This window comes from Bubalus kerabau, chromosome 8 (assembly GCF_029407905.1).
Source record: "Bubalus kerabau isolate K-KA32 ecotype Philippines breed swamp buffalo chromosome 8, PCC_UOA_SB_1v2, whole genome shotgun sequence".
Classification (NCBI taxonomy): Eukaryota; Metazoa; Chordata; class Mammalia; order Artiodactyla; family Bovidae; genus Bubalus; species Bubalus kerabau.
In genome coordinates, this window is record NC_073631.1 from 25,255,677 (window position 1) to 25,270,973 (window position 15,297).

The following is a 15,297-nucleotide window of genomic DNA, read 5'->3' on the forward strand; positions in this document are numbered from 1 at the left end:
CCCACGCCCTCACTCATCCTCCCTGATTCAAGAGCTCCTTCTTTCTCTTTGTCTCTTCATGTAAAGACAAGTTAGCCTGAAAAGCCATTTGCAGATTTATCTTCTCTGGAGGGTTTTTTTAATTCAACCAAGTAATCTTTTCTCATTTGAATATGTATCACATTTTGCTTAACTTGGTCTTTTCATGCATGTGTGCTCAGTCGCTTTAGTTGTGTCCAACTCTTTGTGACCCCATGAACCATGGCCCACCAGGCTCCTCTGTCCATGGGATTCTCCAGGAAAGAATCCTGAAACGGGTTGCCCTGCCCTCCTCCAAGGGATCTTCCTGACCCAGGTATTGAATCTGTGTCTCCTTCTGTCTCCTGCAATGCAGGTGCATTCTTTACCACTGAGCCACCAGGGAAGCCCAACTTGGTCCTTACCTTAGTCAACAATTTAGTTAACTCTTCCAATAGATGGAAAGGCACTTAGAGATTTACATCATGAAAAAATTCTTTAATTTCTGCAGCTCCTTTGTAAAATATTGTGTGCCTACTCAGTGTCTGTGAGATATCTGGTGAAGTCTGTTACCCAAAATAAAATCAGAAATCAGTTTCATCCAGAAAATTCAGTGTAACCCTCACAGAACCCCCGGTCTAGTCTTTCGGTTCCCTTGATGCTATCAGTGGGTTTGCTGGCCTTCCTGGAATTTATAAAATTGGTGGAACATTGTTCTTAGCAGAATCCTGGGGCCAAGCAAAGCAGAAATGGTTCGATTCTTAATGACACCAAAATTCAGTCCCCCAATACTCAGACTCTTTATCTCTGACAAAAGACAGGTGGCCTGCCTGGTACCCCCAGTGGATATCCACCGGGGTAGATTGTCAGCTGCTTGAAGAATTAATTTATGGACAAAAGTTGGGCAAAATGGTGGAAAGGAATGACATAATCGAGTGTTAACATTTTTATTTCAAAAAGCAGAATACTATATATAATAACACTTTCTGAGAAAATAAGATAGTATAATGAAATGAATTCCATGTTTTTAAACACAATAAGGATATAGAGAATCCTTTAAATGTGATTTTATTCAAACTTTATTTAAATAGAATGCACTTTCATTGAGAGACTTAAGGGGTGATTTCTGCATTTCCCCAAATAAAAGCTCCTTGGCAAATTTTTGCTTGTTTATTTATTTATTTAAATTTTACATCCTCAACATATATTACAAGGGCTTAATATTTTCATTTAGAATATATGTCCTCTATTTGAATAGCTCTTTGGGCTAATATGTGCCAAGAAAGGAACATTTTCCTTTTTATAACCAATGAGAAACAAACTTCTGACACATAAAGGAATGGGGCTGTTGGAAAGTTTTGTCTTATTCAAGTAGAATACAGTCTGAGATTCAAAACAGATTCTTCCATGAAAAGCACAACTGTTTCCCATCCTCCTAAATAAGGAAAAAAGAACAAAATGTGAAAAAAAACATATATATCTCATTCAATAATTCTCACTGGAGTTAAATTTCCCCCTGCAGTAGAATACACTAAATATCTGAGTCTTTTGCTTTATTCTGGCTATAATCACACAATCTGTTTAAAAATAAAAACTCTTTTAAAATTCTATTTTCTTTACTTCCTACCAGATATATTTTCCTTCCACAATAAATTTAACAGCATCAGATATACATGGTATACACACATAAGTAGAGGAATACATTTATGTCCTTAAAAATTCTCCATTCTACACAGACACCTTCTTTCCTGTTAGCAGCATAGATATCCAGCTTTATTCTGGAATTTCTATTTATCTACTCAGTGTATGGCAATACTCAGCAAAGTACATATCTCTTTTCCCATTTTCCTCTGAACCCAGAAATCCCAGTATGATATTTACTCAAGAGCTTCATCCATTTAAAACTTTATACAACTGTATCTACTGTATTTAGAAAAGATTGACTCAACAATGCAAACGTTCACCCACACACATATAAGAAAAGTTTCCACCTTACAAAGCTAACTGTATTTAATATTTCTATGTACCACAGGGCTTTCAGTTTGGAATGTTTCTTAAAATACATATTCTTCACTTGAAGCTGTCAGAAAATGGTGAGAGTATCTTCTCTGATTTCAAAACTATCAAACTAGTTTTTAAAAAATCACTTTCCAAACCACTTGAGTAGTGTTCTTGAAGGGCAAGCTCATCAGTATCTTTGGAAAGTGAGCTGGGGAGAGGAAAGTTTGATTCCTGTTTGAACATTTATGATTGGTACCAATGAATCCCACTGACTGAAGATGTAACTACAATTATTACTAATGATAATTACATAGCTACATTGAAGGAAAGCTACAGCCCAGTATTTCAACTATTGAGGTCTTAAGCAGGTTGCTTGATTTCTCTCATCTCACTGTCTATTCAATAGCTCTTCAGTGCACAGATTGTTAAAACTGATTCACAAACTGGTGCTGCCTTCAAACTATGAAAGGTAGCCAGGAAATAATTGTATGCTGTCCTGAACACAAAATAATTTGTGCCTTCAGAGACACAAAGCCTGCCGGCCCATTACAGAAAATGTTGTCAGTCTGTGTGAAAATATTTATTACCTGTAACCATAGATACACAAAAATCAATGTGTGTGTTATGTAACATTATGTCAGTAATGCATTTGTTACTGCTTTGAGATTTCTTCTGGTCTAGACGCTGCTCTGCCAAATAACTTTTATTATACTAGGGCAAGTGATTGCTGTGCTGCATTTGCAACTATAACGACAATTTTCCTGAGAATGCTAAATAATGTCTTAATTTACTCAAAAGCTTTTATTTTTAAAGCAATTAAACTTTTGTTGATTTATATTTACCATCCAATGTTCCTGAAACACTAAAAGAAAATGCTTTAGACATAATCTTCCAGGATAGCACATTGCTGGAGAGTAGTTATTTGCTATAACAACATTCAGTTGAGTCTTCCAATCAAAGAGCAAAAATTATAGCAATTTAATTTGAAATCCATAAGTCCATGTACAGGATTATGTTCAAGAATCACTAAATGCTATCTGTAATTCAAAGATGAAGGAATCAATAGAAAAACAGAACTGAAAATCATCAGTACTTTAATGCAGAATGGAGAGAGAAACTAATAAATCATGCATTTCAAGCACTTGTTTTCCTTATGGCATGTTTAAAAACATAAAACATGCAACGAGGAGATGCAGCTCAATATGAATGAACAATACCCAAACTGCTTAGAACAAGCATTTAATTTTATATCATAGGTTTAAATGAAACACTTAAAAATACTATTCCATAATTTCTTCAAACAATCAGAGAATTCAGCCATGCCATGAAAAACTTTAATAACAATCTAGGGCATTATTTCCAAATAAATATTTGAAAAGTCATGGAGATAGGAGTGCAGGAGTTGAAAAGGGAGGATGCCACTGCATGCATGATTGACTTCAAAGAGCTCAATATTATTACAGGGATCAATTTATACTCGAAAGGAAATGATACAATCATTTACTTTCGCAAGTGTACTTAGCTGACCCATTCAAAATTATAGACACCTATACTCACAAATGACCAAAAAAGCAAGAAATTAGCTATTGAGCTTTGATTGTGTTGCATAGCTTATTGTCTGTGAAAGGAGATTTTTAATCATAATTAATGGGTAATCCCTTCTCTTCCAGAGTTTTAGCCATCACAAAATTAATCATTAGAACCATAAATTTTCTTCATGATGCTTAATTAATTATGCATAACCCATTTCTCTCAAGCATCTTTTTCTGAATCTTTGGTGGGAAATACAGTTAGGCACATAGTTTCAAACATCTATTTGGTTACTGTTGTGATTAAGAATTTTCTTCTCGATTCACATGCAGAAGGGAATAAGGCTTGCCATATTAACACACTTTACTGCCAAGTAACATGATTTCACTTATGTGTAGATTAAAAACAAAACTAAACAAAATAAAACCACTTCCTACTTCTCAGCACAAGAAAATTTTACACCTGATATTTTATTAATAAATTCCACTCAGAAGCATATTAATAAATTCCACTCAGAAGCATCAAGAAGTCAAAGGAAAACTATTTAGATACAGCAAATAGACAACTATTTAATAAAACCTTTCAATTAAAAGTTGCTCCTCAAGTCATAGGTCAAAGATCATTGATATGCTGTTTGATTCTTAAAGGGAAAAGTATAGCAATCTGCAATTATGATCACTGAAGCATTATTAAGTAGTGCTTATTAATAACTGGAATCACATTTTCTGTGACATTTCCTTTTTTTGTTGTTATTGTACAGACTTTTCTTACAGGTTAGTACATGGAAATTGGTGAAGGAATGGATAGGAGACATAAAAATCTATGGGAATGCATGCAACAAAAATATGCAGTATCACTTCATGTAAACTTCCGCTTTCTTCATGCAAAGATGCCCATGAAAACTGAGACAATACATTTCCTATTAGCTGAATTTTACATTAACTCAGTCACAAAAACTGTCAAACCAATTCCATGATTTTACATGAGCAGGAGACTTGAACTTGTTCAGAGATTTCCAGCATAAGTGTTCCGTGGCCCAGTTATGCTCATTACAGTGCCAACAGGGGAATGATACAGGATTATTCCTTGCTTCGGTTTCTGGTTCTTTTGACGAGGGAGCAGAACAACCCGGTTTTGGGAGGAGGACCCATCAGCATTGGGGCTTGGTTCTTGTGTATAATTTTTATCTAGGGAAAAAAAGAGAGAAAGAGGAGGGAGTAATCCTTGGGTACAATACAAATTTCTGAGAATCTCTGTTAAGGTTAATCACATTGCCTGTGTTACTGAAACAGCACAAGAGTAAAATGTAGTTTCAGAGTTTCTATTATTGCAAAAATATTTTTAAGGAAGATAAGGTATGATTTTAAACCAATGCTCAGGGTGCTAACAAGAAACCAAACTTAATTGAAATTACATTTTAAGTATCATACTATTTCTAACCTGGCTCGTATTAAACCCCCAAATTCCTCATTCATGCCATATGATTATCTAGTATAATTTATTGACCATTAGTTATGTATTATTTATTTAAGACAGGAAAGGATACACCATTATAGTACTCAGAATCTCAATTAGAGCCCCACATCAAGATGTACTTGGTACCAAGGCAAGCCTTATTTACCCTGTTAATCAGATTGTTTCTCTCTTTCAACACGAACTGCAAGCCTTAATTTCAAAACAATCATTAAGAATGAAAGTCAAAAGCTAACGTGCATAAAAGGTCAGAAATGATGAACTAGCTTTCTAATTTGTTAATTAATTGGTAATAGAATAGAATCAAATATTGAAAAGCCTGTTTAAAACATTCTGAGAGACTGTTCTAAAGCTCTTCTTTTTGATTTCTTTGAAATAAAACTACGAATCACCTTAAATGAGACAACCTTAAAGTAGATTATGTCTGTAATTTTCTCTAATTCAAGTCTAAATTAGAGAAGACATTTTATGAATATATGCTATGCTCAAAGCTAATTGAAAGCAATTATCAAAGTGGCATTTTGTCTGTGACTTTAAGATACATTGTAAGATAATAAATGATTCTCATTATGTAATAAAAAGGTCACATCATGCCTTTGGGCTAGTGACGCTAAGAGTTTTTCAAAAGCAATCTGAGACATTTTCTTTAGAGAACTGCGACTAATATAAGAACCATCGCTTATTAAATATCAGTTGTCACCTGCACAGCACTTGCATCAGAGATGAGTATTTCTTTCAAAAAGAAACACCACCTCATTACAAGCTGCAAAAATATATCTCTTAAAGTGCATAGCTGACATTTTCAAGTTAAAATGAATATCCTTCACTTGTCATTTACTAACAGCAATGAAAAAAAAAAAGGATGTCACATGGACTGGATCATTAAAATTCACACTGAGGCCTTTGGGAAATAGAGATCTTTCTAGACAGTCTAGAAAGACAGAAGTATGTCAAGAATCAGGATAAATGAGCAACTTTATTTAACTCTGTTGGAATCAGGTTATTCTGGGAAGATTCAGTGTTCTTTGTGCTGTAAAAATAAATTGCACCTGTAAAAGGCCACCAGGTTAAACCAGCCTCAAACTCTCTGGATATCTGATTTCATCTGATTTTACTTTTGTTATCTTATTAACTGAGGAATCAATAGCCAGATACTTAAGATGTCAGAATGCACCTATCTATGTAGATTGAAAAAGATCTCAGCCAGATTTTCTCTCCTAATAATTCACACTTAGATTACACTGTACCTCTTACCACTGATTTTTGTACTCCTCTAGAGTATCTAATATACCATCATTCATTCATTTCATAAAACGTATTGAGCTCCTACTATGTTCCAGACACTGTACCAGGAGCCTTTAACAAATAGACAAAGCACAAATCTCTACCCTCAATCAATTCTAGTCAAGTAAGAAACAGAAATTTAACAAGTATGTTCGATAGTGCTATAGATGCTAAAGTATGAGGCTAAGCAGAAAGGTACTATTTTTTAATGCTGAATATAAAAATGAATCTGTTCATACAAAATGTCCTTTAAAAATGAATATGTGAGGATGCAGTTAACACATGCTGCTTATATAATAATCTTAGATTCAAACAGAATATAAGAAGCCATGGTAAGAAAGTGAAGATTTCTGATTCACGGTTATTAGACTAAATCCTTTAGAGGGTATGTTACTACTAGGGTCTTTTGGAAAACAATATCATTATTACCAAACTATTGGTTGTTGTAGGAAAAGAAGTATATCATGCTAGTCACTTAAAAACGATTAGCATCAATTTATAACAAAGTAGAACCAAAATACCACAACTTATTGTGTATGAGATTTTGTTTGCCTTCTGTATTAATATTTTTAGGTTATTTAGATTTTGTTTCATCATGGCTATCTTTTTATTAACAATCTCTTTTAAAAGAAATCACGTTACTATTCCTTTGAAAATAGCACAATATCTCACTAAGTGCTCTTGACACAGTAGGACCCTTAATCCATGCTACTGACTACTTTGAAGTTCTAGTTCTAGTTTCTAAGCTGGATAATGGCCAGCCTTATTTTTAAAATCATCTATCCTCTGTCCTCTTAGTTGTTTAAGCACTTCTATGGTCACACACAACTCTTTCACATTATTTCTGTAAACACTGAAATCTGTCTTTTTGTCCATTCTTTATAAAAATGAGAAACAACGGGCTGTTTTCCTCTCAGGGAGATACCATGGAAGAAAGCTGCACTCATGAGATTTCTATTGTGTATCCAGGCTCTTTACATACATTGCCTCATCGAATAATCTTAGATCTTTGAATATTTGAGTGGAAGCAAACTCTACTCCAATAAGGATGAGAATAATACCAGTCCAGTACCAGGTTGAACTGCCGGTTTTATAATCACAGAAAGTCCAGGTATAGGCTTCAGAAAGCTGTAGGGACTAAAGTGTTACTTATGTTCAGATGGCTCGTGTTGGGGGACCCTGGTTAAGGGTGTCTCAATAGGCATGCAATAATGACTCAAATGCCTGTTTCAACTCCACACCCTTATATTTTTATTACTATTTTTTAGAACCTGTTATCCATGAGGAAAAAAATACTGAGAAAGGAGTAACATATCCCTAAAGACATTAGAATAGATTAAATCTCTGCAGTCTGAAAACATGAACCAAACATTAGGATCTCTTTGAGTGCTTCCATTTTTTTAAGAGTTGGGTAGTTACTTCTTAGTTGTTTCTGAATACATTAATATTTATTGAGCACCAACTATAGCAAACACCCTCTTCCAACAACACAGAAGACTCTACACATGGACATCACCAGATGGTCAACACAAAATCAGATTGATTATATTCTTTGCAGCCAAAGATGGAGAAGCTCTATACAGTCAGCAAAAACAAGACCGGGAGCTGACTGTGGCTCAGATCATGAACTCCTTATTGCCAAATTCAGACTTAAATTGAAGAAAGTAGGGAAAACCAGCAGACCACTCAGGTATGACCTAAATCAAATCCCTTATGATTATACAGTGGAAGTGAGAAATAGATTTAAGGGACTAGATCTGATAGATAGAGTGACTGATGAACTATGGATGGAGGTTTGTGACATTATTCAGGAGACAGGGATCAAGACCATCCCCATGGAAAAGAAATGCAAAAAAGAAAAATGGCTGTCTGAGGAGGCCTTACAAATAGCTGTGTAAAGAAGAGAAGCCAAATGCAAAGGAGAAAAGGAAAGATATAAGCATCTGAATGCAGAGTTTCAAAGAATAGCAAGAAGAGATAAGAAAGCCTTCTTCAGCGATCAATGCAAAGAGATAGAGGAAAACAACAGAATGGGAAAGACCAGAGATCTCGTCAAGAAAATTGGACATACCAAGGGAACATTTCATGCAAAGATGGGCTTGATAAAGGACAGAAATGGTATAGACCTAACAGAAGCAGAAGATATTAAGAAGAGGTGGCAAGAATACACAGAAGAATTGTACAAAAAAGATCTTCACAGCCAAGATAATCATGATGGTGTGATCACTCACCTAGAGCCAGACGTCCTGGAATGTGAAGTCAAGTGGGCCTTAGAAAGCATCACTACGAACAAAGCTAGTGGAGGTGATGGAATTCCAGTTGAGCTATTTCAAATCCTGGAAGATGATTCTGTGAAAGTGCTGCACTCAATATGCCAGCAAATTTGGAAAACTCAGCAGTGGCCACAGGACTGGAAAAGGTCAGTTTTCATTCCAATGCAAGGCAATGCGAAAGAATGCTCAAACTATCGCACAATTGCACTCATCTCACACTCTAGTAAAGTAATGCTCAAAATTATCCAAGCCAGGCTTCAGCAATACATGAACCACGAACTTCCTGATGTTCAAACTGGTTTTAGAAAAGGCAGATGAACCAGAGATCTAATTGCCAATATCCGCTGGATCATTGAAAAAGCAAGAGAGTTCCAGAAAAACATCTATTTTTTGTTTTATTGACTATGCCAAAGCCTTTGACTGTGTGGATCACAATAAACTGTGGAAAATTCTGAAAGAGATGGGAATACCAGACCACCTGACTTGCCTCTTGAGAAATCTGTATGCAGGTCAGGAAGCAACAGTTAGAACTGGACATGGAACAACAGACTGGTTCCAAATAGGAAAAGGACTACGTCAAGGCGGCATATTGTCACCCTGCTTATTAACTTCTATGCAGAGGACATCATGAGAAACACTGGGCTGGAAGCACCAGCTAGAATCAAGATTGCTGGGAGAAATATCAATAAGCTCAGATATGCAGATGACACCACCCTTATGGCAGAAAGTGAAGAGGAACTAAAAAGCCTCTTGATGAAAGTGAAAGAGGAGAGTGAAAAACTTGGCTTAAAGTTCAACATTCAGAAAACTAAGATCATGGCATCCAGTCCCATCACTTCATGGGAAATAAATGGGGAAACAGTGGAAACAGTGTCAGACTTTATTTTTTTGGGCTCCAAAATCACGGCAGATGGTGATTGCAGCCATTACCTGTGGCAGATTCATGTTGATGTATGGCAAAACCAATACAGTATTGTAAAGTAAAAAAAAAAAAACTAATAATAATAATAAAAAATTAAAAAAATAAAATAAAAGACGCTTACTTCTTGGAAGGAAAGTTATGACCAACCTAGATAGCATATTCAAAAGCAGAGTCATTACTTTGCCAACAAAGGTCCATCTAGTCAAGGCTATGGTTTTTCCAGTAGTGATGTATGGATGTAAGAGTTGGACTGTGAAGTAAGCTGAGCACCAAAGAACTGATGCTTTTGAACTGTGGTGTTGGATAAGACTTGAGAGTCCCTTGGACTGCAAGGAGATGCAATCAATCCATTCTAAAGGAGATCAGTCCTGGGTGTTCTTTGGAAGGAATGATGCTAAAGCTGAAACTCCAGTACTTTGGCCACCTCATGCAAAGAATTGACTCATTGGAAAAGACTCTGATGCTGGGAGGGATTGGATGCAGGAGGAGAAGGGGATGACAGAGGATGAGATGGCTGGATGGCATCACCGACTTGATGGACGTGAGTTTGTGTAAACTCCGGGAGTTGGTGATGGACAGGGTGGCCTGGCGTGCTGCAACTCACGGGGTCGCAAAGAGTTGGACACGACTGAATGAATGAACTGAACTACAAGCAAGGAAAGTTTGCAACCTGACTGTTTTGTTTGGAAGGAATCTGACCTTGTAACTGAGAGAGAACTGTAGGCAATCCTAAGCAATGTTCATGGGGCTCCTAGGAGCTGGAATGGCTGTATAAAGGTAGAAGTGTGAAATGTTAGTCGCTCAGTCGTGTCTGACCGTTTGTGACCCCATGGACTGTAGCCCACCAGGTGTTTCTGTCCATGGAGTTCTCTAGGCAAGAATACTAGAGTGGGTATCCATTCCCTTTTCTAGAAGAGCATTGCTAAGATAAATATTGTCAGAATTAGAATGATGTTTTGTATAATTTCTTCATTTCTACTTAGCTATTCCTTTAGAAAGCAACAGCATGAAAATCTCATGACTCTTTCTTCTTCCATCTTCCCATGTCAAATTAAGATTGAGCGCCTCTAAAAACAGCAACATGAAAATAGTTGGTTTCAGTTTTAAAAGTTTTTAATACGAAGTAAAAATGCACATATAGAAACCAGATGAAGGATTACAAGGCACAGTTTTCTTGTCTGTGTAGAACTGTCAGGGTTACATAGTATGATAGGTGGTCCCACCTTACATTGTAGTATTAACAATAATAATGACAAGATTTGGCTCTAAGCGTGTGCAGACTATTACACTAAGTGCTTTACACATGATATTCAGATGCTACCTGTCTCATCCTTCTCTTTGAGTTGCTCTTGACAAAAGTCTGCTCTCATAAAAGTATTATTATCAAAGCACATAGAACTGAAAACCTATGTCCTAAAAGGGATAGAGGAGAGGTTTACAGCTTACAGTACATGGTGAACAGTGTCTAGTTCACTACCTATTTATGTTCTCTCCAAAGACTTTGTTTTGTTCTTGTTCAGTTGCTTAGTCATGTCTGACTCTTTGTGACCCCATGGATTGTAGCACACCAGGCTTCCCTATACTTCAGTATCTCCCAGAGTTTGCTAAAATTCATGTTCATTGAGTCAGTGATGCCATCCAACCATCTCATCCTCTGTTGCCCCCTTCTCCTTTTGCCCTCAATCTTTCCCAGCATCATGGTCTTTTCCAATGAGTTGGCTCTTCCCATCAGGTGACCAAAATACTGGAGCTTGAGCTTCCACATCTGTCTTTCCAATGAATATTCAGGATTGATTTCCTTTAGGATTGACTGGTTTGATCTTTGTGCTGTTAAAGGGATTCTCAAGAGTGTTCTCCAGCACCACAGTTCAAAAGCATCAATTTTTCAGTACTTGGTCTTCTTTTTGGTTCAGCTCTCACAACCATACATGACTACTGGGAAAACCATAGCTTTGACTGTACAGACCTTTGTCAGCAATGTGATGTCTCTACTTTTTAATACCCTGTCTAGAATAGTCATAGCTTTTCTTCCAAGGAGCTAGTGACTTTTAATTTCATGGTTGCAGTCACCATCTGCAGTGATGTTGGAGATCAAGAAAATTAAGTTTGTCACTATTTCCATTGTTTCCCCATCTATTTGCCATGATGTGATGGGACTGGATGCCATGATCTTCATTTTTTGAATGTTGAGTTTTAAGCCAGCATTTTCACTCTCTTCTTTCATCTACATTAAGAGGCTCTTTAGTTCCTTGTTACTGTCTGCCATTAGGGTGGTGTTATCTGCATATCTGAGGTTATTGATATTTCTCCTGGCCATCTTGATACTAGCTTATGCTTCATACAGCCCAGCATTTCACATGATGTACACTGCATGGAAGTTAAATAAGCAGGGTGACAATATACAGGTTTGACATACTCCTTTCCCAATTTGGAACCAGTCCATTGTTCCATGTCTCCTTTTAACAGTTGCTTCTTGACCTGCATACAGATATCTCAGGAGGCAGGTAAGGTAGTCTGGTATTCCCTTCTCTTTAAGAATTTACAACAGTTTGTTGTGGTCCACACAGTCAAAGGCTTTAGTGTATTCAATGAAGCAGAAGTAGATGTTTTCTGGAATTCCCTTGCTTTTTCTATGATTCAACGCATGTTGGCAATTTGATATCTGGTTCCTTTGCCTTTTCTAAATCCAGCTTGTATATCTGGAATTTCTCAGTTCACATACTGCTGAAGTCTAGGATTTTGAGCATTATCATGTGAAATGTAAAGTTGAGCATGTGAAATGAGTGCCATTGTGTGGCAGTTTGAACATTCTTTGGCATTTCCCTTCTTTGGGATTGGAATGAAAACCGACCTCTTCCAGTCCTGTGGCCACTGCTGAGTTTTCCAAATTTAGCTGACTTTAGTTCAACTAAAACTGAGGAAGAGAGGAAGGTCTTCCTGGATTCATCCTCCAGGCATAATTTGGCCCAGCTCATTGATATTTTCTTTCCTAGCTCCTTGTTTTTCAGCTTTGAATATTCCTACCTTCTCTTTGCTGTGAAGAGTATTATTTTTCTTCCTCATGTTATAGGAACACCATGCTTAACACCCAGTCTCTGTATGCCACATCCACCAAACCAACTACTTATCAAAGCATCCTAAGAAGATTAGAATGAAGATGGATCTATTCTATCTTCAAGGAATTCTCATACCTAATACCAAAAGAATATTTTTTTCATAACTTTACTTATATATTATCTAAATATACCCTCCCAACAGCCCTAAGGAGGTAGGTGTCAACACCTTTATTTTATAATACAGGACAAAAACTTATGTTCTGTAACATGAAATGCCCCACTCAAGGGGCATGCAAGGGTTAATGGAAGGGCTGTGTTTGAAAGCTGATTCTCAAATCTTCCAAGCACTCCTTGTTGATTTCCACTTCTGTATCTTTGTGCCAAGTACTGCTCTTGAGAACCTTCCAGCAAACTTTGATCCCTGCCCTGCCCAGCTCAAATCACACATTATTTTGAAATTTCAAAGCACAATGACATAAAGAAGATTCTAAATGCCCTCTGAAGCTGAAGTTCCAATACTTTGGCCACTTGATGTGAAGGGCTGATTCACTGGAAAAGACTCTGATGCTAGGAACTGTTGGAGGCAGAAGGAGAAGAGGGTGACAGAGGATGAGATGGTTGGATGGCATCACCAACTCAATGGACATGAGTTTGAGCAAACTCGAAGACAGTAAAGGACAGGGAAGCCTGGCACACTGCAGTCCATGGGCTCACAAAGAGTTGGACATGACTTAGCGACTGAACAACAACAACAACAACAAATGCCTTCTGAGAGGAAAAACGGGTCACTTACAGGAACATGAAAATCAGCATGGCATCAGGCTTCTCAAAAACATTAATGGTAGAAGAAAACAGAGAAACGCCTTTAAACCTCAGAGGAAAAGTTAATTCTATCTTAGATTTCTCAATGTGGTTGGTATATTGATTAAATGCAAGGGTACAATGAATATATTTTCAGTCATAGAAAGATCTAGAGAGCTTGCCCTTTATATGCCCTTTAAAACATATTTGAGGGTGTTCTCCAGCAAAACAGATGTATGAGCTAAGAAAGAGATTCAAAAAACAGAGGATCAAATGGACAACACCAAGAGTTGGTGAGGGTGTGGAGCAACAAGAACTCCCATACATAGGTACTGGGAGGGCAAAATGGTACTTTGGAAGACAGTTTGGAGGTTTCTTATAAAACTAAATATACTCATCATATGATCCAGTGTTTGCACTCATGGAATATATACAAAAAAGTTGGAAACTTATGTCTACATAAAAACCTGTACACAAATGTTTACAGCAGCTTTTTTTTATAATTTCCAAAACTTGGAAACAACCAAGAGGTCCTTCAGTAGGTGAATGGATAAATAAATTGTGGTACATCAATCAAGACAAAGGAATACTGTGTGTGCGCGCATGCTAAGCTGCTTCAGTTGTGTTCGACTTTGTCGACCCTATGAACTGTAGCCCACCGGGGTCCTCTGTCCATGGGATTCTCCAGGCAAGAATACTGCAGTGGCTTGCTGTGCCATCCTCCAGCAGATTTTCATGACCCAGGGATTGGATCCATGTCTCTTATGACTCCTGCATTGGCAGGCCCATTCTCATCACTAGGGCCATCCGGGAAGCCCAAAGGAATATTCAGTTCAGCTCAGTTCAGTCTCTCAGTCGTGTCCAACTCTTTGTGACCCCATGAATTGCAGCACACCAGGCCTCCCTGTCCATCACCAACTCCCGGAGTTCACCCAAACTCATGTCCATTGAGTCGGTGATGCCATCCAGCCATCTCATCCTCTGTCGTCCCCTTCTCCTCCTGCCCCCAATCCCTCCCAGCATCAGAGTCTTTTCCAATGAGTCAACTCTTCACATGAGGTGACCAAAGTATTGGAGTTTTAGCTTTAGCATCAGTCCTTCCAAAGAACATCCAGGACTGAGCTTTAGAATGGACTGGTTGGATCTCCTTGCAGTCCAAGGGACTCTCAAGAGTCTTCTCCAACACCACAGTTCAAAAGCATCAATTCTTCGGCACTCAGCTTTCTTCACAGTCCAACTCTCACATCCATACACGACCACTGGAAAAACCATAGCCATGGCTAGACGGACCTTTGTTGGCAAAGCAATGTCTCTGCTTTTGAATATGCTATCTAGGTTGGTCATAACTTTCCTTCCAAGGAGTAAGCGTCTTTTAATTTCATGGCTGCAGTCACCATCTACAGTGATTTTGGAGCCCCCAAAATAGTCTGACACTGTTTCCACTATTTCCCCATCTATTTCCCATGAAGTGAAAGGAATATTATTCAGTGCTAAAAAGAAATGAGCTATCTAGCCATGAACACACATGAAGGAAACTTAAATGCACATTATTAAGTGAGTGAAATCAATCTGAGAAGGCTATATCCAGTAAGATTCCAATTATACGACACTCTGGAGAAGGTAAAACTATGGAGACAGTGAAAAGATCAGTGGGCCATGGGTTATGGGAGAGAGGGATGAATAAATGAAGCACAGAGAATTTTCATGACAGTGACATTCCTTATGATGTTATAATAATAGGTATATTATTATTGTAAAGACCTTATACACTTGCCCAAGCCCATGGAATGAACAACATTGAGTGGACCCAGTGCAAACTATGGACTTTGAGTGAACATGATGTGTCTATGGAAGTTTACCGATTCTATCAAAAGTACCATTTGTGGGGTAATTCTGTCAGTGGGGAGGCCATGCGTGTGTGGGGGGTGAGAGCTATATGGGAAATCTCTGTACCTTCCGC

At 37.6% G+C, this 15,297-nt stretch overlaps 1 protein-coding gene across 1 annotated transcript in view; it reads right to left on the reverse strand.

The window, feature by feature from the left end:
- Positions 1–3,221: 3,221 nt before the first annotated feature.
- The window catches only part of DGKB (diacylglycerol kinase beta), a 1,145,939-nt gene continuing 1,133,863 nt past the window's right edge, over positions 3,222–15,297 (reverse strand). The window contains exon 33 of the mRNA XM_055589891.1: positions 3,222–4,715. Coding sequence (XP_055445866.1) covers positions 4,608–4,715 — 108 coding nt within the window. The 3' untranslated portion in view covers positions 3,222–4,607. The remainder of the gene's footprint in view (positions 4,716–15,297) is intronic.